Source organism: Panthera onca, chromosome B3 (genome assembly GCF_046562875.1).
Source record: "Panthera onca isolate mPanOnc1 chromosome B3, mPanOnc1 haplotype 2, whole genome shotgun sequence".
Lineage (NCBI taxonomy): Eukaryota > Metazoa > Chordata > Mammalia > Carnivora > Felidae > Panthera > Panthera onca.
This window is the reverse complement of record NC_138344.1, coordinates 60,345,373-60,358,536: the sequence shown is the minus strand read 5'-3', so window position 1 is coordinate 60,358,536 and position 13,164 is coordinate 60,345,373. Positions and strand designations below refer to the sequence as shown.

The following is a 13,164-nucleotide window of genomic DNA, read 5'->3' as shown; positions in this document are numbered from 1 at the left end:
TAAAGAAAACGGTTTATTTTAAAAAGCTCTAATGTTCTGCCCTGTGTGTAGCCCCTGTATGGAGTTACGGTTGAGAGTTAGTACCTGCACAGGGCTGAAGGCAGAGAAGGTGCAGGGTAAAAGCTGGGCTTCTGGCAGGTCAGCCCCACCTCACGTACTGTGCATTTTTAAGGAGATGGCAGGCAGCCTAGCTCCTGGTGGTAAGAAAACGTCCACTCCCCAAGATTCATGTTTTAACTTTACTCACGAGTTAAGCAGAAGCCACTTGCCTCTGTCATGATTTCCAAACCAAAGAGTTTTAAGGGATGCTGGGGTAGCAGCAAATAGGGCTCGAGTCCTGTGTCGTCAAGCCCACACACGTCATTTAATAATCCAAATAATAAATGCCAACTCTTCTGCTCCAGGACTGGAGTCTGTCTCTAGGCTTTCCCATCACAATCCTGAATCTGGTGAACCCTCCTCCTTCCTCTAGGACGCGGGCGGTGAGCCTGCAGTCAGCGTCAGTGGGATGCCGGCAGCCACACGCTTCCTTCGCATGTGAGCAGGAAGCCTGACTAACAGACTTAGCTGCTCCCGCATCAGCAAGGGTCAGCGGTGAGCACTCCGAGGGGGGCACGGGACCTCCTCCTGAGGCACAGTCCGGCCGGGCTCCAGGGTTCTGGTCAGACACCTGAGGCAGGGCCACTCCCCAGCCCTAGCTCTGGGCCAGCACAGTCCCCCGGTTTGTTTGCACCAGCTCACAAGCTCTTAGCTGGGGTTCTGGCATGTGAGGCTCAGCTAGAAATGGGTTGAACAGTGTTGCTAATTCTTCAGAGAAGTCCTGGAATAAGCAGAAAGAGGACAGAGAAGGCTGACACATAATTCTGGATGGTACATCCTTTCTATAAAACTCAATCCCCAATATCTAGCCCTTGCTAACCAACGAGTAGACAACCTTATTTTTTCCCAACGGCCTTCTACACTGAAATGGACATGACACCTTTTCCCATTAGTCCTCTGGGGATGCTCCAGTTCCAGCAGGGAGAGGGGAATCTGACAGGAGGCACAGAATCATCTAGTGAGTACTTACCACCAACAGATATCATCCTGACAAACCCTAGGAGGTATACGCTATTCTGCCCTAGATTACGATAACATTCAGTACCAGCTGAGATTCAAATCTAGGTTATTCTAATTTAAAAAACCCATACTCACCTTGCCACGCTGCTTTCCAACTACCTGCCCTCCATCTTCCTTCCTCCGCTGGCACCCTCTTTCATACAGTAGCTACTCAAATGTGAAAAAGGCACTCGAGAACAGCCACACCATTTCAGGGTGGTCCTGAAGATACCTGATAAAGTCCACTGAGCTTTGGGAAGATCCTAAGAATTCCTGGGCCCCACCGCTGGCCCCATTTCAGGAGAAAAGGGACAGATGGATGAGGAGATGAGGACTCCTTACCTTTGGCCACTGGGCATCATGGAGGCTGCCCAGGCAGGCCTCTATCTCTGTCCGTCCCATCAGCCCTTTCTCTACCAGCTCCCGGAGCAAGAACAGCAGCAGGTCCCACTGCAACACACATGGAGAGCGTCAGTGGGGTAGGTTGACACAGCGACCCTGACTGATCCAAAGGACAGAGCTGCTGAGGAGGAGGAGGAGATCTGCAGCCCATGTGAGCGTATTAGAGGAGACGAACACAGCGCCAGAAAAGGTGGAGTAAAGGAAACACACACACAGCAACTGGGGTGAGGGTGGGGGGGTGTCAGAACAGGAGTGCAGGGGGCTAAAGAGCCCACTTGCCCACCTCCACCGCTCTAGCTCACCTCCCTTGGCCGAGTGTCTGCCAGAAGCCCCAGGTTTCTTGGGCTCAGCAGCAGCTGCAGTGGAACCAGCACCTGAAAGTCATCCTTCCACAGGGAAAGCAGCATGTGCAGGAGCCTGTGAGCCTGTCCTCTCTCCAGCCGGTGCTGCACCGGGGGCCCGAGGACAGGGATCTGGTCTGCAACTTTGGGCAAAGAAGAAAGTCAAGCTTTGAGAAATGGAGGTAGGGTCACCTAGCTGGCCCCTGGGAGGTAGAAGAGAACAAAGCTCCATGTTTCTAATCTAGCTTGTACCAAAACCTGAGATCTGGGGGATGTGACAGAAGGGTGATGTAATGACAGAGAGCCATACCAAGGAGGGATGCTAACTCCACCGAGCACTTTGCCAGATGCTGCTCTGCAGGCGGGCACAGGAACTGTAGAGAAGAGGCTGGACGTTAGCGCTATCCTTACAGTAGCAGCCTTGAGCTGATGCAGCTCTGGTGACTAGCACTGGACAAGGACACAAGTACAGCGTCGTGTTAGGTCTCACCTGGCGGCACCGCAGTGTCTGGCCCAGCTGGCCCAGGAGCTGCTCCAGATGCTCCGGAGAGACTCCCTCCTCAGGGTCCCGGGGCCCCACAGCCAGAGCGAGCACATCCTGGAGAGAGCGGGGGTGGAAGCAGAGCGAGACTTCATACCTGGCTGGGACCGAGGAGGCCACCGAGAAGCCAGTGGAAAGAGGCAGAAGGAAAAGGAAGACCGGGTCCCCGGATGAAGCGGCCGGGCCAAGGTGCCTTAGACCTGGGACTTGGGCAGGACCGCACAGCTGGGAGAAGAAGCCAACCAAGTGGACAGCAACAGAGGGAACAGATGGAGCAGGTCAGCTGAGGGACAACATGCTGCCTTGAGAGCTCAAGAGATGTCACTCGTCTTGGGACAAAGCCACACCCAGCCACTTCCCAGAGAGCCTTATCCTGAAAGCATTTAGGAGAACCGTCTGGCTACATGTTATATTTTCTATCCCCCATGCTTCTGTTCATCTTCTTGGGAGAGTCCGGCTTCAGTACAGAAAACCACTTAGCCTTTTCTTCTCCCCACTATATACTCTCCATTTTTGTCATTCCTTCTTAGTCCCTAGTCGTAATCTTTGGCTCCACCAAACAGTAAATAGTTGAGGGTTTGCAGGCCTTAACATCTCTGCTGCTATAGCACAAAAACAGCCCTAGACAATTCATCAGTGAACGAGTGTGGCTGTGTTCCAATAAAACTTGATTTATAGAAATCAGCAGCAGGCTGGCTGGATTTGGTCCATGGGCTGTTTGCTGAGCCCTACTCTAGACGGTATCTAAATTTTTACAATCAAGAGCAATGGTAGTTTATTCTTACTGCCTACAACTAAATAAGCATCACATCCCACATATAAGAACATTTCTGAAATCTTGTGCCAACACAGGTGACTGCCCCCTTCGAGGCTTTCCTACTACAGCAGACGTCCGCTCCCCCCAGACCCCCATCACCTCCCATGCAAGCAGTATGCAGCCCATTGGAAACTTTCATATCTGTTCTTTTCCCCTTTTGGGTGATTCAGGTACCGGAAGTTAGTGAAAAGCAATTAGGAAAACCGTTCAGTTCAGCTGTGCCCTACCTAATCCGGTTCAGTAACGAAGGACACCGAACTAGCTGCACAACACAGAAAGCGGCTACACAAAACACTGCAGCTGACGTGAGGAAGGAGGGAGACCAGGAAAAGAGCGGGGAGAAGGGAGAGGAGAGGGGCGCAGGGAGGAGGGGAGCTGTGTACTTTGATCTCGGAGATGAGGTGGGAGGGGAGGGGAGCGTGGTGCTCACAGGCTCGGGAGCAGCCCCTCCGCTCCCCCCGGGCAGCTGGTTCAGGACCCTGGGCTCGAAGTGTGCGACTCACTGCCGCCTTCACCTCCCTCCTGATCAGTGCTGCAGGTCAAAGGGAGAACAGAAGAGGGGTCACCACACCAACCCATGCCCATCACTGTTTCCAACTGGTTTATGTTCCTTCTCCCCCAGAGGCCTCCCACTTTCTGCCAGTCCACTTTCGAAGAACTTGGTCAGCCACTCCCCTGTCCTGGACCTTACCTGTGATGTTGGCTGACAACCAGGCACAGGCCTTCTCTGTCGCAAGCCCCACAGCAATGTTCTCTGCGCTGCTTAGAACCTGTGACCCAGAAGAACTGCAGCGTCAGGGGCCAGAGGAGGCTCAGGGATGAGAATGAACAACAGCTCAGGTGTCCCCAAGGCCGGGACCAACCCTCGGACCCATCCACCACCTTCATGCACATGTGACCCGCAGCACAACTCTCCCACCACCAAACAGCAGCCCGCGGGCTCCAGGCCTCCTCCCTACTTACAGCTGCCGGGGTCTCCTCGGGAAGCAGTGCCCGTACTGCCCCAGGGCTCTTCTTCTGACAGAACCTGAAAGGAGACAGAGTCCGTGATGGCTAGAGGTTTTGGCCTGGCTCACAGAAAGAAAGGCCAAGTGCACCAATCAGCTGAGCCAGGAGGGCTCTGCCTTGGGGAGAGGTGGGCAGGGGAGTAAGAGAAGCACTGTCAGCCCTGGGCCCACCCCTGATCCCTGACGCCGGGAGGAATGGGACACCCAACCCCCCATTCTTCCAACTCAACTTTGGACTTTGGGTCCTAAAGCCTAAGATATGTACCTACATAGGAAGTGAAAGAAAAAGGGGGTTTCAGAGAGGACGTGGAATAAAAAGAGATGAGTTTGTGAAAAAGAAAAAGTCAGGAAAATAAAAGCGGAGAGTGGGGATGAGGGTCTGGCGTCTCTTACTCCCGCCCCCGGGTCAGTGCCTGGGCCCCGTGGGGGCACAGCTGGGAACACAAGATCTCCAACAGCTGGGCTGGATCACCCCCTTCCTGTCCCTGCGTCACCAGCTGCTCCTGAAGAAGCGACTCAGCTTGGCGTACCAGATCTGCCACCAGTGTGGCCCTGCAGCGGGAACAGAAAAGCTTGAAGGTGGTTGAGGGAACTGAATCAGAAAGGGGCTGCAAATGCAAGGAAATCTGGTCAGAACTAACCTCAAATAATGTTAGCAGTTTTAGCCTCCCCACCACATCCTTCCCCTCAAGCTAACTTTCCTCAGATTGGCAATACAATGTTAAGAGTTGAGGGGGTAAATGGTAAGGGAATGAGCCCGGCACCTTCCACATCTGCCTTCCCAACCCCCTCAACCCTTACTTGATGTGTTTGACACAGTTAGAGCCGATTCTTTCAGCCACAAATTCTACAGTCCTGCGCAGGGAAGGCGGCTGGTTGTGGAAAAAGGCTTGGGCCAGCTGTGCCTATGGGGAGGAGGCAACGGCGCATGAAGAGTTTCCTCTCTCTTCTCCCCTGGATGTCCCCTGCCTCTGCCCTGCCCTTACCTGCAGCCCCTGGGTGGTCCGGGGAGGCTGGGCTCCAAGACCCGTGGTGGTGGTGGGAGTGATCTTCCTCACAAAGCCTCCACTCCGCCCACTGCTGCCGGACACCCACGAAGCGAGCAGTTTTCGGAGCTCTCCTGCGACAGGGAAGCCCAACTGCTTAGTTCCAGAACCACCCCTACCCTCCCAGGCATCTTGGGACTTTAAGTATTTGTGGAGTAAAGAGGCTGAGGCACCTGGGGAACGCCTAAGAAGAGAACAACATATTAGGGTGTTAGGCCCACGGGATGTCTTTTAGGTGCTCATGAAGGGACAAGCCAGGGACTGAGGACCCTGGGTGCCTCACCAATATAGGGGCAGCAGGTGTAGAGTAGGTGCTGGTCCACCACAGGCATGCCATCCTGGGGGAGAGAACAGGCCAAAGTTAGGCAGGCAGGCAGGCAGGCAGGCAGGCTTCTCTTCCTCCCCAGTGTGCCAGAAATGGGACAGTTGGGGAAGAGTTACAGAAGAGTTCAGTCTCTAGGATCTCCCAGACTGCCTGCCTCCTTTATTCCTGCCACTCCCACAGCTTTGGCCAGACCCCAACACTTACCAACCCATGCTCTGAAGTTACTGTATCCACCTCAAAAGTATCCAACTGACCCTCTTCCAGAAAGAACAGATCCTCAGGGACTGTGGGAATCTGACAAAAGATCAAAGCAGTGCAAACTCCAGTCAGCGCTTCAGAGATTCAACACACAGACCTTGTGGTTCCAGGGTTTGGCCACCAGATACAAAGCAACCTTGCTCTGAAACCATGGTAATTCCCATACCCCCTCTAAACCTTCATCTTCTGGCCGTGACCTTGTTCAGACTCAGACATTCTCCTACTCCCTGACTCCACCCACAGTGGATGCCTCCCTTCCCCAATCTGGATCTTCCTCCACTTGACCAACCTGGAAAAGCCAGCCCAGAACAGCAAGCAGCAGCAACTTGTTAAGGAAACACATCTCCCCCTCGCTTTCCTTTGACAAGACCAAGCTCCTAAACAGTACATTTGTATAAGGAAAGACACAACGGAATAAAAAAAAGCTATCACTGGGAAGGTAATTCTCAAAAGCAGACCAAAAGGGGATGGCTGTCATACAGGTGACCCCATACAGATCTCCCCACCGCCCCTCACCAGATCTGTACTCCCTCTGAGCTCAGCCACAGGAGGAATAAAAAACAGCTAATAAAAGTGCAAAAAAGTGCCCACTTTCTGCCTCTCCCCTGAGGGTAGGTTATGGCTATGGTACCGCACAGGAAGCACAGGGCCGCTCAACCCTCTTCACTGACAGCAGCTTCAGCAGTGTTCTCCCATGCCCTTGGCTTAAGCCTCACCCTTTCTGGACTCACCGATGTAGGTGGAGCAGGAGAGTGAAGATGCTGCGGTAATAGTCCAGCAGTGGCACAATGTGGTCAGCGAGGGAGAGGAACTCCACCAGCCAGGGCACTGTGAGCACGGCTCGGCGGGCCCGCAGCCCCTGCTGCAACAGCGCCCGCACATCCAGGGCTGGGGGAACCTGGCGGGGCAGGGTTGGGTCAGGCGGCGGGGGGCTGGAGGTGGGGGACGCCCTCCATCTCCAGGGCTTGGCGGCCCCTCCCGGCCCTCCTTACCAGAGCCCCCATTCACCTGGCTCCTCAGGGCCAGAATGGAGTCCTGGAGCTCACGGGTGGGGGGTGGCTCAGGCCCCCGGTATGGCAGGAAAGCCACAAAGCCCAGGAATTTAGCCAGAAGCCTCAGGCTGAGCAGCACCATGGCAAACTGCCTCCGTTCACCCTGTAGGGATCAGGGAAGCAAGATGCCCTAAGCATAGGGCTTCAAGAGCAATTCTGAATCTGTTACCCAGTTCTTGAAAAGAGCCCTTCCCTCCTAGGTCAGAACCCTGTTCTCTCCCTCATTCTGCTTTCTAACCTGCCAGTCCACATCTGACTCCCCATCTTCGTCACTGGGCTCAGGCTGTGGCAGGGCAAGGCTGTTGAGCTCCCGGATCTTTAAACTCAGACTGTCCATGAGATGCTGATTAAACTGGAAGCTAGGAAGTGAAGAAAAAAAAAAAAAAGACACTGGCAGAGGCATAGACAGAATCGGAATAGAGAGAAAGTTCATGCAGAAAGCAAGGCACAGTGGGGCAGAGAGGGAAGGAGGCTGAGGTTACCAGTGTGGGTCAAAGAACAGGAAAGGAAATGGAGGCAGGAACTGTGAGCTAGAGGAGCCTGGCCATCACCGGTCCCACTCTGTTACATTCCAGGCAAAAGAGAGAGAACTGTTGCCCTTCTGGAAAGACAAACCCCTCCTGGCCTCAGCCCTATTCCCTGCACTTTGCAGGGGACCCTTACCTGCTGGCGCTCAGGATGAAGTCCCTGAAGAATCCTTGACAGCCCGGGAAGGTGGGGGGCGGACAGGGCCCCCCGCTGCTCTGAGGGGCCACAAGCCTCTCCTGTAGGCGCCGCAACCGCCCCAGTTTGTCAGCTCCAAGCATACTTAACACATCCGGAGCTTCACCCAAGACCGTGCCTCCGGTGCCACTGGGACTCTGACACATCTGCGCGGCAGGAAGAGGAGAAAAAAAAAAACAGTAAGTTTTTCTGGAAAGAAGGACTGAACAAAATAGGGTGGAAGTAATGAACATTTCTGGAATGCCAGCCTTGTATCAGGTGCCACAGGTTTGTTTTTCAAGGTTGGGATCAGGCTATTTTATAGGTAAAGAGACTAACCTCACAAGGTTAGATGTTTGCCTCGGTCACTAGGGCCAGGATTTAAAATCGGGCCTGAGTCCTACGACAGGGCTCGCTCTACTATGGCACAGACCAAGGACAAGGGAGTAGTGAGGGCCTAAGGCTGGCAGGGTATGCTGGGTGTGTGAGGAGGCTAGGGAGGCCGTGGGTGCAGGGCACGTGATGGAGGGCTCTGGCTCCCCTCTGGCTACCTGCATCTCAGCCACCCCCCAAGGAGAACTCCTGTTCAAACTCCAGCCCAGGACCTGCATGTCTGTCTGCTCCATCCCACCATTACCTGGCTGCCTTTAATACCTACTGCCTCCTGTAGATTCATCTCTTCTGCTGGGGCTCTTACCTGGAGAAGTTGTTTCTGGAAAAGCCGAACGAAATGGCTGTGGCTGCAGGCTGCAGAGAGCTGACCCATCATGGCTCTGAGGCATAAGAGGCAGGAACAGAATGTGACGGAAGGAGGAAGGGGGCAGAAATCTGAGAGAACGAGCCAATCCTTGGGCCTTTCAGTCCTTACCCAGGGGCGTGAGCAGACCTCAGCCAGAGTTGGCCAGTGCAAAGATGTGGGAATAGGTAAGGGACACTCTCCTTAGCACCAAGATCCCTCAAGGCTACAGACACACTGAACCCACCAAGAGATAATACCATCCCTAATCTTCAGTCTATACTGGGCTCTAGTGAGTGTCATGACTCGTGTGGAAGGTAGATCACTGGACAGGATATTCTTTCTGCATCTAGCTATGCAAAGTTATTGGAGCTGCTGAACTAGACAATGAAGAAAATGTTGGAAAGGGTCTAACCAGTGACTTGGGCCAAAACTCAAGCAACCTGGAAAACGGGCTTGGTATTCATCCAAGCATTCACACTCATATAACAAGTCTGAGTCATTCTGAGTGCAAGGAGCTGGCAATACAAATCCCTCTGAGTAGAGGCAGAGTTGCCAGTAACTAGAGATTAAGGAGGACACAGAAGGTAGGAGCTATGGGCTATAAGTGGAGGAAGAGCCCTCCTCCAATCAACTACCAGAGCACCACTAAGGTGACCAGCGTGGGAGCACCTACCTGATCCTGCTGCCCAAGCCCTTCTCAAAATCCCAGCCAGGCTCCTCATGCCGATCTTCCCACTCTCGAAGCACCTCAAAAAACACATCCCTGACAGACACAAGAACGCCTGATCAATTGAGGCATAGCTGATCTCACTCCCAAGAGTGCTTTCTCTAGCTCCGAACCATCGAGGACAGGACTATCCACAGCCCCATTCCTTATCCTCTCCAAAGTTCTCTACATGCCGACAACATTGAAGACCCAGCAGCAGCACACAACATGCTTCACATAGTTCTGTACACAGGAAAAGCTGATCTGGTTCTCTCTTGTTTGAGGACCCTGTGACTAATGTCATATACCTGTGAGAAGGCTGCTGAGGTCAGAGGTTCAAGTCCATGGGCAGGAAAATGGAATGAAGGTGTGTAGCCATTATGATACTTGCAGAAAGGGTGCAGTGGTGCTAAACTACCACCTATTAGTGCCAAACTCCTAGTTTCTAGGAAAACAACATAGGCTGCCTATCCCAGAGAAATGCTGCCCCACTCCCTCCTGAAAGTTCCCTTTTCTTGTCACCTTTGTTTTTTAAAAGTATGAAAGGCTCGGTCACTGGAGAAGTTGGCACGATTGTCAGTTTCCGGCTGAAAGGAGACAGCTTGAGCAGACGGTGGCATCTCCAGAGAGACCTAAAATATGGCAGGGACATTAGGGACTGAAACCCTCACAGATCATGCTCAGAAAACCTCATCTCTGTATTCCTGCCCGGAGTTAGCCCGGTGTGTGCTGGGCTGCCTAAATTATGAGGCTGGGAAGGGTCAGGTGGAGGCCAGGAGGGGTCCCTACCTTGGCAACACTGCCCTCATAGGCAGCTCGGAGGCGGCCTTGCAGAGCTGGTGAAAAGCACAGCAGCCGCTCATTCTCAGCCAACAGTTTTAAGGTCCCTTTGTCCAAGTAGGAAAGAACCCTGCAGGGACAAAAGCACATATGACTGGGAACGGGACATGGACTGCAAACAGGAAGCTGACATCTGCACCCCACAGAGAACATTATCTGGAACATGGAGCAGGCATGTAAGGCAAAGTCATGGGCCAAGGATTTAAGATGATGGAGGCAAGGGGGAAGAAACGAAACCTTATGGAGCAGGGAAACATTAGACATAAACCCAAAGATCAGATGCCAAGACCACAGAGAGCAATTTGATTGTTATAGGAGTTAAATTCATAGCTTTGACCAATAACTACAGACTCCATGTAGGAAAAGGCCCAAGGTTATTGCACCTGTGTTAAGCACAAGCATTTTACCTCAAGTGGCCAGAGACCCAAGCGAACATTGGGAATAAGGCTCAAATGCCAAAGCTGGGGAAACTCACTGAAACTGATGCTCCAAAACCTGTACTGCAAAGAAGACACAATCATGGACACTCTGGAACAGAGGGCTTTCCAGGGAATCTAGAAGGATAGTACCAAGCTGTCAGTTAAGAACTGTTCCATCTCCAGACCTCATTTCCCAAAAAGAGGCTCACTCACTGACCTAGTGCTCCCGGAATTGGTTCAAGGTCACTCTCCTTCGTGGCCACCATCCTCCGAGCAGTAAGGAGTTGAAGGACGAAGAAAAGCTCCAAGAAGAGGTTTGGTACCAGGTTCTCTGGATATAAAAGGAAGCCCCAGGGTGTCAGGCATCATTTGGAACCAAGGCTCAGTTCTGCTTGCCTTATCATTTCTCCTACACCAAAATTCCGCAGGCATCTCCACTCAAGCGCCCTTTGCTCTCAACTACCTGCGATGCATGAAGAGTAGATGAGGGCTATCAGCTCTAGGCGCTGGCGGGAAGACACTCTGGCAGGGTCAGCGGGCTCAGCTGTGAGGTTACCTGTCCGGCTGGGGAGGGGAGACCCCGATTCTGAGGTGGGACAGGCGGGAGTAGGTGACTGCTGCAGCTGCTTAGAGCTAAGGGGACAGAGAGATGTCATGAGAGGTTCCCCTGGCTTCCCCTCCACAGCCATACTCAGGTTTCTCCAGAGCAGACATCCACAGCCCAGGAAACAGACCCAGGGCTGCTCCCAGGGGCAAACCAATCTCAAGGGAAAAGGCCTGCAGATCCCCCACTGGGAGGAAGCTGACAACCCAGGGAGTGGCAAGATCATACCGCTCCTTCCTGAGCATCTCCCGTTCCTCTTGCAGACTTCTGCACCCTGGGGGAAGGCCATGGCCCCAAGGGCTAGTGTCCGGGACTGAGGGTTGGGAACTGGGGACACAGTTGATTGGGGGTGAGGTGAAGCAGGTCTTGGGCTTGGACAGTGACCGCTCTTCGCTCACCGGAGTTGGATTGATCCTGCGCGAAGGCTTCGTCCTGCTGAGTAGCCACAGGTTTTTCTCAAATTCGTTATCTTCAAACACCTCCCCCTCCACCACAACAGCGGGGAGGGGGGGGGGCGCTTCGCAAAAGGCCCCTCACCACTGTGGTTAACTCACCCCCAACCCTCGGGGCATTCCCACGCTCAACTGCGGAGAGCCCAGCCCTGATTTACTGATTCCCCTAACACAGCCTTCGTGCCACCCCAATCGTGGATGGGGCCTGATTCTCACCCTGCAGGGCCGGGGGGAACCGAGCCTACGGGAGGGAACTCCTCCAGGTTGCTGAGGTTTGGCGGATCAGAGCGCGCGAGGCTGGGGCTGCCGGGGCTGCCAGATCCCCTGGGCCTCCGGCCTGCGGCCCAAGGCGAACTCTCTCCGCTGACCCCCTCCTCCAGGCCCCCGGGGCCGCGGCCTCCCCGCTCGCGACCCGGCCCCGGGCCCCGCCTCCTGCCCCCGCGGCGGGCCGAAGGGGCCTCGGCGGCGGCGGTGCTGGAAGGCTCCGTCGGAGGGAAGAGCTGGCTGCGCGCCCCGCGGCCGCCCCGCGGCGGGCCCCCGGGCCTCCCAGGCAGAGCTGCCGAGGAGCCCGGGGCCTTGGCGGGGGTTGGGGGGCCCTGCGGGAGGACGCGGCTGCTCTGCTCCCTCAGGAAGTTCAGCAGGAATGGCACGAATTCCTTCCGCAGTGGCCGGAGGGAGCTCAGCGCGGCCGCCTCCCCGGGGTCATCCTGAGGGAGAAGCGGGCGAGGGGCGAGAGGGTCAGCTGCCAGCCCGGCGCCACGAGCAGCCCGGACCGCAGGGCGCGCTGAGGCGGGCGGCCCGGCAGCGGCCCCTAGTTGGAGCGCATTCGGCCCGGGCTGACAGCCAGGCACCCAAGAGAAAAGGGACCGGAGGGGTGGTATCTCACGCGGAAAGCAGACTCGGGCCAGGCCTGGGGGCGTGTCGGCGCTGTTACCTCCGAACTCTGGGCGCTGCGCGCGATCCACCTCACCGCGGCTGCGACCGACACCTCCTCTCGCAGCAGCGACTCCAAAACGGCCGCCATCCCGGTCGGGGCACTTGAACGCGATTGCGCAGGCGCCGACGCGCCACGGGCGGCCTGGGAGGGGCGGGGCCGGCGCGGAGGAGCGACCGTTGGGCCGCGGAGCGGAGGGGCGGGGCTGGGGGTGGGGCCGGGGCTTCCCCAGGTTGAGGTTCGGCTAAGGCCTTAGGTCAAGGCCGCGGCTGGCTCAGCGGCTCCCGGCAGCCAACAGTTGGCCCGCAAAGTGAGGCCGCACCGCGATGGGTGAGGTCCGGTCCCGGCTGCCCTGGCCCGAGGGGCGACCTGCGGGGTCCCAGGGACACGACAGGGGAGACCGAGGGGCCGGGAGAGCGGCTGGACGATAAAGGTGAACAATTCCCCGAGAGAGACACCTGCCTTATCTTCTGTGATAAGCACACTCTTTTCTTTCTGGAGTTTAAGTTTTCTAGATACAACAGTCTCCACCCTAACGAAGTTAGGATAAAATTAGCCTAACCTCATTTGACCTTGTCTTTCTCAAAAGTTGAGTTTTCAGTCCCCTGGCCCGTGCGACGCCCGCTGTCACCATCAGCTGCTCGACCATTTAAGGCTGTAAGACACGATGATTCTTGCATGGAGGCTTTTTATAATCCTCAGCCCACAACCCTTAAAGTTCCTCAGGCCACGCTGCACACAGAAGCGCTTGTCTGTACCTTTACCTTACACCAGGTTATATTATTTGGACTACTCTGCAGTTGAAATGTTAAGAAGCACATTCAGATTAGTTTATGGCAGCTTGAGTTATTTCTTAATTTCTTTTAGAAACACGAGAGAGG

General features: G+C 55.0%; 1 protein-coding gene across 6 annotated transcripts; it reads right to left on the bottom strand.

The window, feature by feature from the left end:
- CDAN1 (codanin 1) lies at positions 1-12,413 on the bottom strand. Of its 6 annotated transcripts, none has more exons than XM_060618806.2 (28): positions 12,284-12,413; positions 11,566-12,056; positions 11,126-11,332; positions 10,757-10,926; positions 10,511-10,624; positions 10,350-10,428; positions 9,824-9,944; positions 9,557-9,666; positions 9,002-9,091; positions 8,287-8,362; positions 7,551-7,756; positions 7,126-7,246; positions 6,844-6,990; positions 6,567-6,733; positions 6,125-6,212; positions 5,782-5,871; positions 5,536-5,590; positions 5,193-5,326; positions 5,008-5,111; positions 4,600-4,758; positions 4,163-4,226; positions 3,891-3,969; positions 3,583-3,731; positions 2,332-2,439; positions 2,152-2,215; positions 1,803-1,984; positions 1,441-1,548; positions 1-820 (listed from the first exon to the last, which is right to left on the bottom strand). In XM_060618806.2, the coding sequence occupies exons 1-28, from the start codon at positions 12,371-12,373 to the stop codon at positions 695-697; spliced, it is 3,699 nt and encodes a 1,232-aa protein (XP_060474789.2). In that variant the 5' UTR covers positions 12,374-12,413; the 3' UTR covers positions 1-694. The 6 variants fall into 6 exon arrangements, with proteins under 6 accessions (XP_060474789.2, XP_060474790.2, XP_060474787.2 ...); XM_060618807.2 differs by having other exon boundaries at positions 11,126-11,329; XM_060618804.3 differs by having other exon boundaries at positions 12,236-12,407.
- Positions 12,414-13,164: the final 751 nt, after the last annotated feature.

Coding starts and splice junctions, on each gene's coding strand:
- CDAN1 (XM_060618804.3), bottom strand. CDS start 12,373: ATGGCGGCCGTTTTGGAGTCGCTGCTGCGAGAGGAGGTGTCGGTCGCA. Junction 3,732..3,890: donor GTTGTCAGCCAACATCACAG/GTAAGGTCCAGG, acceptor TTTGACCTGCAG/CACTGATCAGGAGGGAGGTG. Junction 2,216..2,331: donor AGACACTGCGGTGCCGCCAG/GTGAGACCTAAC, acceptor TCTTCTCTACAG/TTCCTGTGCCCGCCTGCAGA.